General features: G+C 52.9%; 1 protein-coding gene across 3 annotated transcripts in view; it reads right to left on the reverse strand.

The window, feature by feature from the left end:
* Positions 1 to 19,037, reverse strand: part of CELF5 (CUGBP Elav-like family member 5) — a 36,684-nt gene extending 17,647 nt beyond the window's left edge. For all 3 annotated transcript variants that reach the window (XM_066336184.1, XM_066336183.1, XM_066336185.1), the window contains exons 1-3: positions 18,749 to 19,037; positions 12,290 to 12,372; positions 957 to 1,005 (exon numbers count right to left, since the gene is read on the reverse strand). In XM_066336184.1, coding sequence (XP_066192281.1) covers positions 957 to 1,005; positions 12,290 to 12,372; positions 18,749 to 19,037 — 421 coding nt within the window. The remainder of the gene's footprint in view (positions 1 to 956; positions 1,006 to 12,289; positions 12,373 to 18,748) is intronic.
* Positions 19,038 to 20,255: the final 1,218 nt, after the last annotated feature.

Consider the following 20,255-nt stretch of genomic DNA (forward strand, 5'->3'; position numbering starts at 1 on the left):
TGTCAAACAAAAGCCTTCCAAATCTAAATAAAGCATGCAGGACATGCTGTCCCACAGCACACACAGCAGCACACAAACCCTCCCCTGGCCTCTACTAAACTGCTTTCAGGGGCAGCACCAACAGCACAGGGCATGGAGAGGCAGATGTAGGAATGGAGAGAAAAGGAAAGGAAATAGATCAGTAAGGCAAGGAAAAGAAGCAAAATGAGTTAACGAGTTTGGAAAGGGCTGAAGTTTCAAACCTTCTCCACCTGGAGGAGGTATTTGAGCTGCTGAGAGCAGCTCCCCATTAAATCACCCAGATTCTCTTGTTCCCAACCTTCCAGCTCTGAACTTCTCAGTATATGCTGCTCTGACCAAGCTGGTCCCCTGCAGGCTGACAGCACCTCCATCTCAGGATCCTTTCCCTTCAGACATTATTTCCCCATCATGTGATCTTTTCTGCAACAGCATTTTGGCCTTGACAGTGTGCTGGGGGCTGCTGCAGGACTGAGAGTGGCAGGGCTGAGACAGCTCAGCAGTGATGGGGGAGGCAGTGGAGGGAGCTGCAGGCAGGAGAATCAGCTGCAGACCAGTGAGCTGAACACGTTAAAAAGCCAGTGCTGCTGCAGGGATCTGGCTCTTGTAGGGCTGATCAGGTGTAGGGATGAAGGAACCTCTTCCCAAAGGCTTCAGGAGCCCCAGTGCCATGCAAATCTGCTTCAGCAATGTCCTGGGCTGATGGCACCCTCAAATAGCTGGGAGGGAGAGTGGAGGGGGCAGCCACATCATCACCCTAAGGACCTGGTGTGCTGTCAGCTGCCTGCTGTGTCCCTACACTGCCCTCCTGCCCCCCGGATCTCTGCCACACACAGACTCCTCCTCATACAGAGGAAGGCAGAGTCAGGACCCCGTGTCTCATTCCCCCTCAAAAGCACAGGGCCACCGAAGGAGAAACAAGGAGAGATGACAACTACCTCCACGGCTCTCGCTGTCGGCAGGTTTCACCTGGATCGGGCGCGCCATCTGCAAGGGAAGGGAAATGCAGAGGTTATTGCTTGGCCCAGTGCCCAGCACACGCTGCTGAAGGCACTGGCAACAGGGCAGCAGGACAGAGGCAGCAGGGAAACCAAGACATTGTGATGGCAAGCAGTACCCTTGAAGGAGGGATCATGTTTTTCCAAAAGGAACCTGGCGCTTTTCCCTGCTCAGCTGCTCGCCCCAGAGAGCAGCTCTCCTGGAAATGGCCACCGTGCATAAACCTCTGCCTCCTCAGCTGCTGCAAAAATGGCACAGAATGGACTCTGACGAAGCAGCTCATCACCATGTGACTGGAGCCTGAACAGTGGTCAGGGTGGCCTGAGGTGAGACTGGTGCCTGGAAGTTCTTCCTGTGTCTGCCCTGACTCAGTGCAGGCATGGCCACATCACCTAATTGAGCCACTTACTGTCCTTGCAGCAGGGAAGAGACACTGCCTCTCAACTTGGCTACAAGCAGCACAGCAAGCAGGCCTGTCATGTTTTCCCCTTCCCCAGCCCTCATGCAGACAGCTCTGTGCACCAGAGTAACTCTTGAGAAGGGCAGTGCTTCTCTCCAGCAACATCTCTCATCTCTGGCCCTCAGGTGCAATGCTCAGGTTGAAAGTGGCAAAACTCCTCTCACTGGGGTGTGGAAAAGAGGTTTTTCCTTCTCTTGCAGCCATTAGTGTCATCAGCAATAATCCAACCACAAACAAGCCTGAAGGGTAGCTTAGCTCACATGGAATGGGGACTCTCCAGGTAAGACAGAAGTAGCTGCATTAAGGAACCCACAGCTTTAAATGTCTGGTTTGAAAAGCAGGGCAAAACTCATCTGCTGGCAGGTCTGTGTGTCCTGTGCTGCCCAGAGAGGCAGCTGACAAGCTGTAGCCTCCTTTCCCAGCTAGCAGGATCCAAACTGCACCAGAATATCCTCCAAGGAATGGTGCACAGGGCAGATTTCCACATTCACAGCACATCTCACTCCATGTCTCTCAGCATCATTCACTGAGGCTGACAGTGACCTGAATCAGTGACATTCATAATAAAAAACAATCAGAATATTGCAGGGAAGGCCTGCACACGAGCTGCAGGTCCAGGCAGAGTCTGCCCCCTCTCTTAGGAAACCCCTGAGGAAAAACAGCAGCAAAACAGAAAACGAAATCAAGCCATAAAAGTCACCAACAGAAACGTGTTTAGAAGCCAGCATGCAATATGTGGAGGGCTGTCAGTCTCCAAGTGGTGGCTGAGCCAGACTGGCCAGAAACCAGAGGCAGAGCCCAACATTCCCAACAGCTGGAGGAAATCTGTGAGGGGCTTTGCAGTTCACAGGACAGAGATGCCAACCAGGAGGTGACAGGCTGGCATGGCATGGCACACAGCCTGGCAGCTGGGGGCTGTGAAGCTGGCTTCCCCTGACTGCTGGTTCTCAGGCAGGACCAGCAGAGGCTGGGAGCAGGCCCACGCAATTCTTGCCTAAAGGATTGATCATGGGGCTGCTGCTGGGCCCCAGGGATGGGCTGGCAGCTCCCCAAAGGTGCTGCCGGGCTGCACCTTGACAGACAACAACCCCAAGACCTGCTGAATCATTTAGGGAAGAGGCTGCAGGTCCTTCTCCCATTCTTGATCAGCTGCAGGGATTTGCAGAGCTCCTGATATCTTGCTGCTGCTGCCATGTGGCCCCAGCACTTGCAGCACTGCAAATGGCCAGCCCCAGGATGCTGCTGCCCCCAGGAGCTGCCAAGGGCCCAGCCCCTCTTTCCTGAGCTGAGGGGGATGTGGGGCAGGATTCAGGAGTCTGTGGTCAGAGATTGTTCCACAAAGCCTCCGATTTCCTTGCTGAGAGGCTGCTGTCACTGCTCACGGTCCCTGGCACCCTGCCTGTGTGAGCTGAGGCTGGCAGGGCTGCGGGAGCAGGCTGAGTGGGAGAGGGCAGGCAGCCCAGATGTGTGCTCACAAGAGAGGGCTCCGTGCAGAGCCAGGAGAGGCAGCTGGCCACGTCACATCCCACTGCTCCCCCAGCACCGAGGAGTAGTTTTGTTTCTACCCAGGATGCAAAACCAGGGCTAAACTAACTGAACTGATGGGGAGGGAGATGGAGGGACAGACTCAGATCTCAGCTTCCGTGAGGAAGCCAAAGCCCCAAAGCCATTTGGGGGTAGGAGGAGGGTGGCAGGGACGCTGTGGAAATGCAGCGCACACACATCCAGCACCACCCTCCCAGGGATGCAGGGGCTGAGGGCGATGGGGAAGGATGGGGGGAGACAAGGGGGAGGTTAAGTACCTGAGGCCATCTCCCTGTCCCCTCCCCCAACAGGGCTGTCACTCCAGCTCCCAGCACCTAGGATAAAGGAGGTGTTGTCATGGAAACGGTTATTCACCACATGGAACCTGACATTTGCAGTTGCCATGGAAACCAGCTCTTGGGGGCATTCCCTCTGCTTTGCACAAAAGAGACATTTTGATATGATCTCTGGGGAAGGGGCCCCCTCTACCCATCTGTCCATCCCTATCCTTTCCCCCATGGCAGGGCCGTGACCCCAGGGGTGGTGACCCCACCGAACCTGCCACCCTGGGCGAGTGCATCCCACAGGGCCACTGACCCAGAGAGGTGACGTGCCCACAGCTGGGCCACAGCACGATGCTCCAGCAGGAGAGGTGGCAGTGCCAGCACAGAAATGTGGGTTAGGACTGGTGCAGACCCAGAGGCAGCCCCTGGCTGGGGAGGAGGTGCCCTGCACCCCCTAGCTATGGCCACAGCTCCTCTCTTGCCCACCTGGAACAGCACCTGGGGTGGGCACAGGAAGACTTCCCCTCTGCCCATGTCAGACCCTGGTTAAAGGGCTGCCTATTTCCAGAGGCCTTTACCAGCTCCAGTGACTATAAGAGACACCCATCAACCTGAGGTTGGGTCTCTGGGCTGGTCTTTGTCTGCTCTGGAAGATGGGTAAAGAGAAGAAAACAAGACACAGGAAATTTGTCCAGATGCTGAGGCTTGGAGAAGAGCAGCAGGATTGCCTGCCAGCTTCTTCCTGAGGCAGAGGCAGCCAAGGTCCTCCTTGCACAGAGGTGGACACCCAGAGGCTTCTGTGAAGGACACCACCACTTTAATCCTAAATCTCATGTTGCCACCAAAGATGAACAAATTATCGAAGGCCTCTCAAGCAGAGGGAGTCCAAAGCAGCTTTTAACTCAATCACAGAGGTCTCAAGGCCTTGAGAACTGTCACTGGGGAATCCTAAACTTTGTATACAGGTCTCAGACAGAGAGCTCTGTCCCCTACAGGAACACACAGTGGGGATGGCCAAGTTTTACCTCTCCCATTTGAGGGAGAAAGAGAGGAACAGGGCAGTAGGGAGGACCTACTTCTGGCTTACACAAACTCTGGAAGCACAAATTCTCCTGGTCTCCAGTCATCACCTGAGGCTGCACAGAAATCAGAGAGCACACCTGAGTAAGAAAATTGTATTTGTATGTACCCAGCTGGGCCCAGAATCCAGCAGTCAGGATGGGCCTGCCTTAAATTCCCAGAGTGGACAAGATGTACATGCACAGACAGGGTTTGCCTTTTACCACACACGAACACATAGGTGTGCACACGTGTAGGATGGAGAATCCCAGCAAATGATTCATGAGCTTGCACCTGCCTCACAAGCTGAGCTTCATCTTCCCTGTTAAATTATTCAGCTGAGCATTATTAGTCTTTGTTTCTTAAGAACACCCCATTAACATTTAGCACATGCTGTCAGGTCACCGTGGGCCCCTGCCCCAGTCCCTCACCCTGACACTCCAGGGTCCTCCTCACCCTGCTGACGACACTGTCAGGGCTGTCAGCTCCATGACCCAGTGCACTCAGGAAATCCTCTGGAGCAGCAGTGGGCACCAGATGGGCAGCAAAGCTCCTACTGCCCTGCTCCAGCTTCTTGCTCCCATTTCCCTCCTGGCTGGATACACAGCTGCCTGAACACAGCTGTCCCTACCCTGCTCACAGCCCTCACAGACATTGTTTCTCTGCCTGCACACTCTCCCTCTCACCAGCCTGCTGCCTTTGTTGGCTTTCTGGGGGGTTCCTGGTGGGAAGCAATGGGGCAGCCAGATGGGGCCAAGGCCATCCTGACCTCGGGCTTGTTACACAAAGCAGAGCAGCCACAGCCTGTGCAGCCTTCTGAGAACAGTGAGAAGACACCCACAGGGAGGGTCACTGCAGCCCAGAGGAGCCCAGGGACTTCCAGGGAGGAGACAAGGCTGAGAGGCCATGCTCAAAGGGTCTGGATTACATCTCACCCCAACCCCAGGATCTGGGCAGCACAGAGAAGCAGGGAACTCCACTCTGCTTGGGCTTCCCCCTTGCTTTTGAAGAAATGCTCCCCACCTTTGTAGCACTCTTCAGATCAAGGATCTAAGGAAACATCCTGGCACTCCTAAAGTCAGAGGAAGCTTTGCTATTGGTTTCACCAAGGCCAAAATGCACCACTTCTCTCACCACACCCCAAATAAAGACTTCTGCAGGTGAACTGGCTCCCCGTGTTTAATCAGCATGAGCTGCCAGGCAGCTTGGCAATCTGGTAGCTCTGTTCTTGAAGGAGGAGAAGACTCCCACATCCCCCTTCTTCAGCTTTCAAACTGCAAAAGCTGGATAGAAGGAAAAAGCCCCCTGGGACAGCAGGGCAAGCCTCTCTATTAATTACGAGTAAGTGATGTAAAATAGCCCCTTAGGTGCAATGCAGGGGAACCTCACAGTGTTAAGAGGGTCAGAAGCACAGTGTATGAAACACACAATACAGCCTGGCTCCTCTGGGATGTCAGAAACCAAAAGGCATCCAAGGCCATTGGCAAAATTAGGTCTTGGGCTCTTGAGTTTACAAATTGTGGGCTTGTCCTCCTCTGGCCAGTTAAAAATGCCCTGCCTGAATAACCACAATCACTTCTAACTGGGCAGAGCACATAAATCTAAATGCTAATTTGTTCATCTGGATTCCATTTCTGATTGGGAATGCAAGCAGGGATGGATTGGTGCCAGTCTCAGTGCTCAAGTATCTTACTTGCATCTTCCCTCTGACATCTCAGTGTGCCTCAGTTCTGTCCAGGAGAACCATCCTCCCCTGAGAAAGAGGGCTTGTCTCGTACAGAAACATGAGCAACATTAGTACCAAGTTCTGGCACAGCTCTACAGGCTGCTTATGAATTCACCTCATTCAATCCCACTATGGAGGAGACAAGGATAATTATGAGCAGTGTGTTCCAGGTGGAGGAATTGAGGCATGTGGTGATGAAGATCATGCAGAAAGCCTGTGGCAGAAGCAGGATGTGAATCCCAGAGCACAAACCACACAGCTTCTGCCTGCATGGCTCAGCTACATCTTTTTGCATAAGCAAAGAAGATTGTTGGAGGGCTGATGAAACTGAAAACCCAAAACCTCATCTAGAAAGTTTATCAAGACCACAAGAGATTGTTCTGGCCTCCAGAAAGCCATGGGCTTGAGGATCCAGGCCCAGCTGTGACCCTGTGTCAGCCACAGCATCTTTCTTCAGCATCTTGCTTCAGAGACTTGCCCAAGATTGTCATATTTGTCACTCCCATTGAAGCAGAAAGTGCTTATCAGGCCCAACAACTGCTTAGGGTTTAAGGCCTCCAAAAGCAGGAGTAAGATGCTGTGAGATGGGTCACCAAGATTCCCTGAACCAGTGCAAGAAAGATGCACAGGGAAAAGCTGGGAGCATGCACTCAGCTGGCTTTGATCTTTCCAGTGGAAAGGACACCGAGCACCCTGGGCCTTTCCCTGTGCTCACTGGTGGGCCACTGGTCCAGTGAGCACGTTCAGGTGCTTCTCTGTACAAAACCTGCAGCCTCCAAGGACCCCAAAAAAAGCAGGGAAGGGCAGAGCCTGGGGCAGCAGTGTCTGAGCTATGGACACAGTGCAGAGCCTGCAAGGCCTCTCCTGGCTGGGCTGCTGCAGCCATGCCCTTCTCCTGCCCCAGGGTAATGACAGTGGCCAGGAAAAGACATCTCTGCTGATGTAACAGAGGGGAGCAGGCACAGGGACCCTCTGCCTGCACACAGAGTGGCTGTGCCAGTTCCCTTGGCAACCACTAACACTGACAATCCGAGCGGAGCAAAACCTCCGGCGCTACTGACGCACCCACGGGAAAATCCACCCCAAACGGGCCCGAGCCCCAGCAGCACCAAATGAATCCCCTGAGCCACTTCTGGGCTGATAGGAGATGAGCTGTTTCCCTTTAGGGGTGCTGGAAGACTAGAAAAGAGGCCCCAGGTGACTGCAGGATGCCCCTGGAGACAGTCAAATCTCATGTGGAGAAGGCCCTCAGTGATCTGGTGTAGTCAGCTCTGCTTTGAGCAGAGACCCCAGAGGTCTCTTCCACCATCAATTATCCTGTGATCCCATCTATATCCATATTCACAAACACTTGTGTGCAGGCACACCCCCTCAAAGACCCCAGGGAGGTGGGAATGTGGAGCCTCACTCAGGAGGGTGGTGCCTTTGCAAAGACAAAGGTCAGTGTGGGCTGGTGTGCAGGTACAGGTGAGTGAGATTCACAAGCACAGGTAAGTGAGATCACCAGGGAAGACCCAGCTCCAGGAGGCAAAAGCCAAAGCTTTGTGCTGCAAGGAGATGCCAGGGCCTGGCTGTGCAAAGGGCAGCAATTCCTCTGGAGAAAGGAAGAGCCTTGTGCACAGGACAGAGCCTGCATGTGCCCACTTGGTCAGCTTGTGGGGATGGGTGCTGATCTTTCATTTCACTGTTCTCCCAATTCCACAGGGAACAGGAGGCAGTGTCTGCCTTGGCAGCTTGCTCTTCAGTGTAGGCACTTCACTGGGCAGCTGCTCTGCCTCACTGAGAGTTCTCAGCCCCTCAAGCACAAGTATTTTCAATTCCCTCTGCACTGAGCAGGCACTTCTGCTGCTTCTTGCCCAGGGGCTGCTTTAGCCCAGCACCTTCATGTCCTGCTGCTGCCATTTCCATGAGACAGCCTTGGCATGCTCTCTGTATTTTTAACTGATAATGCTGCATGGCTCTCAAGAATTTGCTGGTATTGTCCATCAAACCTGCAGGATGGACATGGGAAAAACTTCTCTACCTTGCCCTGTTCAAAGGTTCAAGCTGCAAAGATTAACAAGTGTGGCCCAGCTTCAAACCTCAGCCAAGCATTTAGACCACCTGAAACTTTCAGAAATCCTGGCCTAGGCTGGCTTCACACCAGCATTGCACAAAGGAGAGGGGAGGGAAGGATGGGATGCACTGCCCTCTCCACCAAAGTCCCTCCAGTCACCGGTGCTCCCTCCTGCCACCACGGGCTGTGGATCCTGACAGATGGCCCAGGTGAGCCCTTGCTCCTGGCAGCACAGGACACAGCCTACCCACAGGGATGCCCTCTGCTCGAGCTCTGCTGGGTCTCTGCACTAATGCTGGTGCCCAACCACCTGAATTAGTGCTGCAGCGTTTCAACCCCTGGTGCATTCCCAGAGTCTCTGTCTGCTCTCATGCTGCTGCTCTCTGTAATTTTCCATTCCTGTGTCCCTGCATCCATGAGTTCTCCCTATGATGTAGCCACATTTCAGTACCTTCATCACTGCTCTTAAACTGCCCGTATTCCCAGCTTGGATCAATACCAATTTCTGCCACTTACTTGCCTACCTTTCAGCAGGCCTTTCTTTGTTCTGCATAGAAATAAAACTGTAACTGTACCTTGCTGAAAAAATTACTTTTTTAAACCTCCCCCCCTCCACTTCCTCCCTCTATTCTTCTTCCTCTTCTTCTTCAGGAGCAATTTTATGTAATTTGCAACTGTCTGGCTGCAAATGAAAAGAGACATAAAGCGTTTCTGCGAAATATTGAAAAGCTGGATGCTTTTCCCTCAAATTTCACTTAGCAAGAGGCTTTAACTTGCTGTGTGATCACTGTGTGTCATTAATAACCTCTCCAATTCCTTTCAGAACTCAGCAAAGTGAAGGCACAATCACGAATCAAAGGCATGGGTTATTGAGATATAATATCATTTCACTGAGGCAGGGAGGAGTGTGCCAGGGAGTGGGGAGAAGGTGAAACACAGCACTGCTGGGCTGGCTGGCAGCTGAAGAGGACACTGGATTTAGGAAAAAGCCTTAAAGGCCTGATTTCAACCATTCAGCAGCTCTGGGGGCAGCACAGGTGAGTTAGATAATACAATATGCAGCTGTACAGGTGAGACTGGTTGAGTCACCATCAGATGTATGGATGTGGCACTTGAGGACATGGTTTAGTGCACTTAGCAGTGTTGGGTTAATGGTTGGATTCAATGATCTCAGAGGTCTTTCCCAGCCTGATGATTCTATGACAGTCTTGCTGCTTCACACCCGGAGTACACTGGCCCATACAAAAGAATGTAAAAGCCGAAATTTTGCCTACCTCAGAAAAAGATGCTGAGCCTTACTGCCAAAAAATAAGCTTTGTAGGGTTTACATTCCATTCAGTTACCATGCATCTAACAGCTCTCAATTCAGAAAGAGAAGAGAATTTTGACCTCACACAAAAAGAACTTGCCCCAAATACCAGAAGAATAAGTACAGACCAGAGTGATTCCTACTGACTTATGTGGAAAACCCAAAATACAAATATTACTATATATAAAAGCTTAGGTAAGCTACACTGCACTCACAGCCCTGCAGGTGGGCTGACACTGCTGGCATCAGACCTGGAGGACCTCAGCAACACCTCTGTGGGCCCAGACCTACCCAGTGACAGCCTGGAAGAGAACTCAGAAATCCTGCTCCAGCTGCCTGATCACAGCCTAAGAGTATCTCAGAAACCACATCAAAGCACTTCCAGAACTCTGTCCTTACCAAATCCTCACTCTAGACAAAGACAGTAATTTGTCTCTATTCAGGTTCATGAACTGTTGAGTTCAACCACAGCTCTCTGCACTGAGACCAGCAAAGAAGGCACTTTGGTCCTTGTGGCATCTGCAATTGCTGGGTGGTACAACAGCAAGTGTAGGATCAGCACAAGATCCTTCCTATGCCAGTTTGATCCTTTGCTGTCTCTAAACCTGCTGAGGCTTGGTCATGCATTCAAATGACAGTTTGTGTCACCCTACACTTCATAACCCTTCAGCTTTCTTTCTCCTCCTGCTATGTGCAAAGAGAAGGGATATGGGTAAAATGCACAAGAAATCAGTTGTTTACCAGGCTGTGGCCCACTGACTGAAATCTCAGTGCTGTGGTCAGTATGTTCTGTGCTCTGCCCTGTGCTGGGGCCCTGGCTGAACTCCTGGGGATAGGCTTTGCCCCAGAGATCATCAGAAGATGATGCAGATGTGAATGAACAGAGATGAAATTTTACATCCTCCTTCCCCAAACAGGGAAGCAATTCCTGGGCACTCCTGTCTGTGATTCATTTCCAAAGTGTTGCCCAAGACCAGCAGATTACAAGGCCAGGTGATGCTACATGAACAACAGCAAAGCATGGCTGAAAGCTACCTCAGCTCACCCAGCCCATGTCCATGCCAAGTATCCATCTCTGAATGACCAAAGAGAGAATTCTGCCTTTTGGTCACTGAGGGACTAAACAAAAGAGAAACTACATGTGATGAAGTGGTATATTGGCAGGCTGAAAATAGACAGCTCCAAATGCAGCACAGCTCATCTTCATCCTAATCCTGAAACATAATTACACCACACTGCTCATTAACTGTCTCCAGACAAGTATGTTCAAAAGTACTCACCTACCACAGACTTCTTAGTGTTCCCAGGCAGTGTCTTACACCTCCCTTAACATAAAAAGCCTTTAGATCACCACATCATAGATAAATAGCTGCTTTAAACACTGCTCCATGCAGCTCTCTACAACCTGAGAGCACAGACAGCAGAGAACATAGTGAAACATGCAACAAATCCCTGATGTAGAACTGTAGCAAAACTGAGATTGCCTTGAATCCACCAAGCCTCACGTGAATAATTTTTCAGAGACACGTCTGACTTCCCCATTGCATTAACAGCACTGTACCATGACTCCTCTCAACTGCTTCTCCATCCTTTGACTTGTTCTTATAGATACTGTCAGCTCTGCCCTGGACCAATACACAAGGTTACACTGCTTTAGTTCAAAAATCCGACCATTTCCCATCACACAAAAATAACTGGGAGAGATTTGTGCTGGTTATCTGTGCTCTTCCCCCTGGCTGTCCTGAGATAAGGACCCTGTTAAGTGGTAATTAAGTCACATGCACTCCCACACTCGGATGCCAGCACAGGCCCATGCAAAAAAAGCACAGGTTAACAAATACAGGAAAGGATGTGTGCGTGTGTAGAGGTCTTGAGGGCAGCTGGGAGAGGTGAGGGAAGCTCTTTGGACCTGTATGGGTTAAAGAAGAAATGTTATGGTTAAGAATTCCTAACCACCCTCTAGAGACCCCTGGTTTACATTAATTATTCTGTTGCCTTGAGCACTCAGGGCCTCCTGTGAGCTTCTATCTATAAGTACCCAACTCCTCCTCCTACTCACCTCCAAATGAATCCTTTCAATGTGCTTGATCAACCCCCTCAGTACAGCAAGGGAACTGCCCAGTCAAAGCTCTTTAATCATACCAAAATGGGAAGGGCAACAATCCAGAACTCCTTTCAGCTCTCCAGCAGGTCCCAGGGAAGCAGAGGACTGCCAGGGATGGAGGGACCTGTGCCACAGTGCCCAGCCTCCCTCAAATCCCACTGAACTCCGCTCCCAGGACCAGGTGTGGAGTGAGCAAGACCCAGGAACAGACCAGCAGTCCTTCTCTCACCTAAATAACCCATTTCTCTTCCAGATAATGGCATGTGGCAAGTGTATTATTTTATTCTTGAGAGGCTGATCCAATTCAGCCACTGCATCAGAGCTCGGTCCAGGCATCCTGCAGGGCAATGGCAGAGTAGAATTGGATGCACCAGGAGGTTCTGCACACCTGGAAAAAGGCTCAGGTATCTTATCTCCTGTGAGTTTTTCAGCAATGCTCACTGTGCACCCACACACTTCAGCCCAAAGCCCACAGCTCCCTAGTGACAGGGACAGAAAGCTGAAGGTGTCCTGTCACACCAGAGAGCAAAGAGCAGCACAGAAACAGGCATGGCCAGAGAAAAAAAGCAGCAGCTCTGAAGAACAGTGCTGTGCTTCCACTCCCACATCCCTGTTCTAACCCCTGAAACACCCTTCTCTTCCACAAGCAGGAAAATTGATCTATGCCACTTCTCCTCCTCGCTCCCTCCCCTGAAAATTCCCCAGCATCCTGCCCACGGCATCAGCTCCAGACAATTCACTGGGACTTACCCCTGGCAAAGTCTTCTGCTCATGCAGTGCTGTCTGGGCTTTGATGGCAGAGTCTCTGGCACAGTATGTGAGGAATGCACAACCTGCAGCAGATACAGCGAGTGTCAAGTTAGACAGGCACTTGCAGATGAACATCAACACAAATGTTACATAATTTGGATGTGTCTAAAGCTCCAGGGGAAAAAAGAGACAAAGAAACAACGTTAAAGGACTTGCAGGCCACATCTAAAGTCTATTAAGAGCTGGAAAAGGGTCCCAGTGAATCAACGGGGCTTGACACAGCTGTTGAACATGGTGAGACACAATGGGAGAGCAAAAAGCTGATCCTGTCTGTGGCAGAAACAGCCTCAAACACAAGGATCAGGACAGAGGCAAGGACCAGCATGACTACTGATTAAAAACAGAAAAGAAGCATGGAGGAAAGAAAAGTATCTGGGATTTTAGGCTTATACAAAAGCTCCGTGATCCAGATTCACAAACGAGGGAAAGCTATAGCAGGAGAGGCCTGACCTTGTGTGCTGTCTGATGCACACAAACACACACCAACATCCACCACAAGGGCAATACAGAGCCCAGCAGAGCACCATGCATTCTGCAAGGGCCAGCTTATGAAGCCAGATAAAAAAGCACAGAGAAAAGGCCAGATCCTGACATTCTTAGTCAAGATATGACTCAACATCTCAGTTGAATGCTGGAGCCAAGGGAGGAGGGGAGGAGTTGTAGCCCCTCCAGGAAGAAGAGGGATCATCTTTGGGTGCTCTGATGCTAAGAATAAGCAAAGGAAAAATCTGGCTGGTTATCAAGAAACATTTCCTAGCAGAAAGAGATTTAGACTGTGGAATGATCTCCCCAGGGAAGTGCCTGGAGCTCCGTCACTTGAGTTGTTTCAGATGAGGGTAGGCAAAGCACTGGAGAATAGACTCAGGATGCATCTGACCCCCTCACTCATCCCCCTCCCATCCACAGTGGCATTTCACATCCCAAGCAAAGGCAGGACGAGTCCCTCTGGCTTGCTGATGAATTTCCTTGTCTACACTGCTGTGCTGGGGCTGCAGATGCATTGTTATGGCCAGAGAGGCCCATTTTTCTGCCTCCACATTCTTGTGCCTGCTTTGGGGTACTGCAAAGCTGCTTCAGCTCTCCATGAATCCAAAGATGGGTGCAGGGGCTGTCTGGCTGGACCTCTTCCCTCTACCCCAGTGTGACTCCATGGGTACACAACATCTTTAGGCCAGCTCCTCAGGACAATCCCAACCACGGCAACATAATTATCCTGTTCATTCATCCCAACTCCAAGAAGTTGCTGCAGGTAAGCACATCACATCTGTCCTCACACCTCTTGCTAGGGGGAAAAACCCTTCCACAAACAGCACACAAGCACTAGATATCTCTAAGAGGTCATTAAAGCTCCTTATTGCCCAGGTTTTGAACCAAGAATGCTGCACCAAAGACAAACATGAGACCAACAGGTAATTTAACAAATGCAGTGAGGCCAGGAAGGATACAGGTAAACTTCACTGCTCCTGGCAAAGGCAGCTGGTTCTGCTGTGGTGGGGAAGCTCCCCTCAGCTTTCACTCTCCCCCAGGGACTGCTCTGACATCAAGCCTCAAAAGCAGCTCTATAACCAGAGAGAGCAGACTCTATAACCTCTATAATCTATTTCTAACAGATTTGAAGGCCTGGTCACCAAAGCTTCAAACACAGATACCCAATTGCACCTGCTGCTCCAGTCTGCTACTTTGCAAGTCATACGAGACTCATTTTAAGATAATTTGGGCCAGGTTTAGCTCACAAAACTCTGAAGTCAGCAGTTGGGAATAAGCAATTTATTCCACTAAAAGCTTCAATGCATTGGTACTATGCCCACGTGCAGTGAAGGCACCATCCTTGCCTCAGGAGCATCAGCCATCAATCTAAGAAAGCTCAGGATAGGAGCGGAGTTGTGTCTACATGAAGCATGCAAACCCCATCCTCATATTCCAGAGTCCCACATTCCAGTGCTCAGGAATGTCAAAACTGAGGCAAAGCACACTGCCAGGCTCAAAAACCCCAGTCCACAGGAGGACAAGCTAAAAATGAGAACGGGACAAAGACACACCGTTTAGTGGGGATAAAGGAGAGATGCTTCTCACACAAGGAGGTACTGTTATCATGGCAGATCAGGCATTTGTAAAGGCCAGCAACACCCACACCCACCACCACCAACGTAAAAACTCTGGTCCTTCTCTTCCCTACAGCAAAGGCAGTAACATTATTCATCTTTTAGCAGCTCGGGTACCAAGAGGCAGCAGCTTCCAGAGACAGAAACATCCTGTAACTGTGGAGCCTGAAGATGCCTCACTTCAGCTCCAAGCCAAGGGCAATCCCTGCTGCTGCTCTGCTGTACAAGGATGTGGGGATCTGCTCAGCAGCAGCCACTTGTGCTCCTTCTCTTCACTCAAGTATGAAGCAGCACTCAGGCAGCCTCTAACGTCCTGCCTGGACTGGGGCTACAGGTACAGGACAGCCTGGTCCACTGCTCTGCCCCCGAGCTCCTCATGTCTCTAAGCTTTGAGGTCATTCCTCTCATCCTTACTTCCCCAATAGCAGGAACCTGGGAAGCTGTGCTGGCTCTGGAAAGGAGGGAGCTAAAGGTGTCAGCTATGTCTTTTGGAAAATACGATTACTGCCTTTCACAACCAAGTGTTTTGGAGGTAGAGGGCAATAGTCAATTCCATTCTCGTTGCAATGTCCTGGTCAGAAATATAGGAAAAGGTTTGGCAGAAACACTGTGCTCTAAGCCTAATGGTGTAAACAAATATTTTCCCTCCTGAAGAGCCGTTATCTCTTGCACAATAACTCTGCGGTTACTCCTGGGATGCTGTAACAGGATTCTGTTCACCATGTTTTTCATGGGTTCTCTGGGCTCCTAAAACTTTAAGCTTGACAGAGCCATCCAAGGATCTGCTCAAGAGTGAAGAGATGTCCACAGAGGTGCAGAGGGGCCTGTCACTCTCACTAGGTTTTCTCACTTCCACATTTCCTGCTTTAGTTAACAGCAAGCTCAGACAGAAAGGCTCAGGCCCCTCTGGGCACTTCTCACACCAAGTCAGCTGTGCCTGCTGAGACACAGGACGTGGTGTTAGAAAGTGCTCAGGGTGTTAAGAAGCATCAGCCTGAAGGTCCCAGGCACCCAGACAGTGCCAATGACCCATTCCCAGCACAGGGATGCAGGACAGCACCCAGAGCACTGCCTGCAAAGCCAGGCCACCATCATTCTGCCACAGATCCCTCTATGGCCCATCAGCATTGGTGCTACCACGCTACCTCCATGGGCTCCAGGAGGGTTTTCAGCTCCCTGAAAGCAGAACTCAGCCTAGCTCCACTTGCGAGAGACTCCATAAAATATATATATATATTCTGTGCCTGATCCTCCCTACAAACTACACATTGACTCTGGAATTTACAGTCCCTTCAGATCCTAAATATTACTCCACACATCAGCAGTCTAAAGCCTTGAGCAAGAAAAGGCTGCTGGTTTGCAAGAGGGAGGGATCTTTAGATTCTGCTTAGCATCAAAAATCACATTAAATACTTCAGCAGGGGAAGCATGGAGTCAGTGGGGAGCTAATCTACAAGCCTGCAGAAGCTCAGTCAAAACTGGGCTGCCAGGGAGGCAAATTGGGCTGAGGATGTTGTTGTATCTCTGCCCTCTGGAAAAGCCACCTATCTGCCCACAGGCCTGTTCCTGCCCCTGCTGAATATTCCCCTGCAGTTCAATTTGGCATCTCACACTCCTTAATCACTCCACTTTCCCCACCATGAGCGCTCCTAGGAAACCCATCCAGTTGACACTTGTGAAGGAACTGCTTTCTGCCTAATCCTGGAGCACAAGGCCAAAAATTTCCACTTGATTCTCCCCACTCAGCCTCCCCTGACCCATTCCAAAAGCCTGTTCAAACACCTCCCCACTCTTCCCATGAAAATATTAGCTTTGAGACAAACACTGCCATTAACATGCAAATGTATCTGTGATTAACATAAATAGAAAAACTGCCTCATGAATAATATTAGGCTGGAACAGTATCAGCTACCAGTAGCCAGGTTGCTGAGACATGACTAGTCAGGTACTAACAAAACCATTTCATAGCAGAGCTCATGTTTCTAGATTTCTAAGATTCTCCTCTGCCTCCACTGAATTCATCCATTCTCAGCACCCATACAGGACCAGCTCTTGGACACCGTAGCCCAGCTCACATCCTCCAGCCCCTGGCAGGCCTTTTCCACCCTAATTCCTCCCTGGAGGCAGAGGTGGCTGCCCAGCTCCACGCCAAGCTGTAAGGGAACACAAGAGGACATGCTGGGCTTCACCAGCAGTGCTGCCTTCTCACACAACCACTTCCTCCCCTTTGGGGAGAGAAAGGGAAAAAAGCAGATGGAAGCTGCATGTGAGCTGTCAATTGGATCTCACTGCAGATCAAGAACATGGGGAGAGAAAACTGAGTCTGCTGTTAGAAAGGTGCCCCAGAAAGGTGGCTTCTGTACAGTGCAAGAACGAGCTTGCAGCCCAAGTGTCCCCTGCTCAGGGGCTGTGAAAGTGCTCCAGGCCACTGCAGCTCCTGGGTCAGGCCTGGCACCTCCCAGGGCTGCTGATGGCAGCAGCAGCTCCTCACCAGGATGGCCTTCCTGCATGGAGCACAAGCCACTGCAGGCAAAGCCGGGAATTGAGAGTGATCAGGCATCAGGGTGGGCTGGATTGTGGATCTCATTCCCTCCCTGCACGCTAAACCCCCACACACTTCCTTGTGAAGGGATGACTTTCTGTGGAGAGGCTGTTGCCAAAACAGGCTGAGGATCTACATGCAAACTCATGCCACCAGGGAAGGAATCCCAGCCTCTCACTTTGTACAAAACAGGATGGGGAGGGCCAGAGGGAACTGAAGGGCTGTGGAAACAACCACCAGAGAACCTCACATCTCGATAGCCTGTTCTAGATGGAGCAACCCCTGACCAACAACACCCACATCCACTAAAAAAAAAAAAAAAAAAAGTTAGAACCAAAAGGATGTATTTATTTTGCTGCAGAAATCCTGCTTTTAACAGCACGTTAATATCACACACACCTGGCTAATACCACCACTGCCCCCTCTAATTTCCATACCTAAGGAGATGCCTAGAATTTGTCTCCTGCCTAGAAGCTGACCTCAGACCACACAGTCTATATTTAAGATGTCAACTGGAATAAAATGTGCAATTGCCTCTTGCCTTGGGCCCATTCTCCTCCTTGCTGGGTTTGAAACCTTGCAACTCACCATCCCCTGGCAGCAGCTTTGGATGCAGTTCCTTGCACACAGAGACACAAGCACATGGCATCTCCGTTTTTCACTCACGACCAGACACACTTCTTCAGCTAAATTCATGCCAGCCCAGCCCCCACAGGCTTCAATGAGAAAGTGTTTTTCTTTTGTGCTGGAGTTAGATTTGGCCTTTTGTTTGAAAATACACTTGTTTTTCTCTTGTCCTCTTCCCTGGCTGTTCAGTCTAGAAAGGTTCACGTTGCCAAGGCACTCGATTTTTCCTACCCTTCCTCCTAAACGTGAGGCATCAGGACTGAACGTGACACACTCCCTCCAGCATGCACCAACACACGGCCCCATCACAGATCATTTTAGGGCACAGCAGTCCAGGCCGAGCACCGACAGCTCTCAGGGCATTCACCGTCGGCTCCCTGCGGGTTGTTCTACCTGTGCCAGGCAGCGAGGCTGCCATCACCCCCTCGGATCTCAGAGCAAACAACTCCGTGAGTTCCCCTCCCGGCTGGAGCCGTGCTGGTCACCAGACCCCAAACACCTGCTGGGGTGGGGTAGAGCCGCTCCGCCCGAGGGAGCAGCCTCGCCACAGCTCTCCAGGATAAAAACACAACAATAAGCGAGGCTAAAGGAGCCTCCTCAAACTTTTCAGCACCCACTAAAAGGTCCTCCAGCGAAGGAAGACCCCTCATCTCCCCGCGTGCCACCACGAAGGCCCCTCACCTACCCCAAACGCCACTGACAGCAGCACGTTCGCGGCCAATATTCTTTGTTGCACGGATTTTAAATCCGCAGCGCCGAACCCTTTGCCCCGGGGGTGGGTGTGAGCCCCTTTAGGGGATGCCGAGCCGCCCGGCGAGGGTCCCGCTGCGGCCCCCGCAGCAGCCTGGGCCCGGCGCCCGCCGCCCAGGGCCGCCTTTGTCACCGCACCCCACGCGGGGCCACAGGCCCGGGGCTGCCGGCGGGGCGCGGGCCGGGGGCTCGGCGGGGCTCCGCCGCGGGGATGCCGGACCCTGCCCGGGGCCGCCGGGGATGCGGACGCCTCCCCGGGCAGCGGATCGGGGGCCGCCGAGGGCCGCGGGGGCTGCGGGAGAGCGGCGCGTCGCGGTGGGTCACGCGTGGACCCAGCCGGGGCCCGCCGCCCCTTTGTGCGCGCCGAGCCGGGCTCACCCTTGTGCATGCCGGTGTAGCGGTCCTTGAGCACGGTGAGCTCGTAGATCTTGCCGAACTGCTCGAAGAGCGGCTTGAGGTCCTTCTCCTCCAGGTTGCGCGGGATCTGCCCCACGAAGAGCTTGATGGCATCCAGGTCCTTCATGCTGTCGGGCTGCGCCGGGGGCTCCGCGCCGCCGCTGCTGCTCATGGGGGAGGCTCGGCGCGGCGGCGGCGGCGGGGGCGGCTGCGGCGCTGGCGGGAGCGGCGGCGGCTGCCTCCTCGCCTCGCCCTCGGTGAGTCTGGCCATGCCCCGCGCCCGGCGCGGCTGCGGGCGGGCGGGCGGGCGGGCGGGGGAGGCAGCGCGGCGGGAACGGCCCCGCCGCCAGCGCCGCCGCCGCGGCGCCACAAAGAGCCGCGCCACAGCGCCCCCTGCCGGGCCCGCGGCCCCTCAGGAGCGGGGGGCAGCGGGGACGGCACCGGAGAGCCGCGGGAGAGCCCCGGGACAGGCCCGGGAGAGCCCCGGGAGGGTCACTCGGGACCACCAGGGGGTGGTGAAGGCGGCAAGGCTGCAGTGACCGCCGCGATGCCCACCCCCGCGGGCGAGGGAAGAGCTGTGTTTTTAGGGCCCAGGAGCGCCGAGGGCCCTGGGGGCAGGGGAGAGCTCTGAGCACCCACGAAGGCAGGGGCGCTCCACATCCGCGTCAGAAATTAGCATTCGCCCCATTTTTTTTCTCGGTGCTTCAGCACCAGGGTCGGGAGGCGAAGAGATTGTTTAAAGCAAGACGTTTTGTAAGGCTGCCGTGACCCAGCGGCGAGCACAGCCCCGAGCCCCAGGGCTGGAGGGGGTTTAGCTGGGAGGTCACACACGGCCCCAGCTCTACAACCCGGACAGCTCTCTGTGCCCCTGCCTTTCTAGGGAAAGTCCCCTTTCTTCCCAGCAGCTCAGCTCTCTTCTCACTGGGGCTCGGTGGAGGCATCCCCAGCCCGGCCCTGTGTCAGACCGTGCCAGATGGTCAGGGGCTGGTTGTGTCTCCCTGCCGAAGCAGCCATTATTGCTAACGGGATCAGCTCTCCCTCCCCCGTGTGAGGCTCCGGCTTGCTCTCCCACTGCCTTCTCCGGCTCTGGCAGATGCCGTGAGGCAGTGAGGGGATGTCAGCGCTCCAAGCAGCGCGGCCCAGGTGGCCCCGGGCTGTGTCACCTCCGTGCCCCACCTCTGTCACGCCAGGGTGACGCTGAGGCACGGCACAGCCGAAGCTCCACCGGGAGCAGCTGTGCTGCAGGGAGGGATGCAGCCCAGCCCTGCTCCGCCGCCCACAGCCACACGCTGCCTGCATCTCCTACCGAGCGTTCCCTCTGCAGCGTGTACGGCTTTTGTCGTCACACCACACATTTCAGCCTGTCATGCTGCCCCAGTGTCCCTGAAGATGAATACACTCGTGCTGGGAGGAGGGAGGGGGTGTTGGCTGGGCTGTTTGCGGAGAGAGCTGTGGCAGAGTCAGGTGCTCAGCTCCGCTGAGCATGCCA

This window comes from Sylvia atricapilla, chromosome 26 (assembly GCF_009819655.1).
Source record: "Sylvia atricapilla isolate bSylAtr1 chromosome 26, bSylAtr1.pri, whole genome shotgun sequence".
Taxonomy (NCBI): domain Eukaryota; kingdom Metazoa; phylum Chordata; class Aves; order Passeriformes; family Sylviidae; genus Sylvia; species Sylvia atricapilla.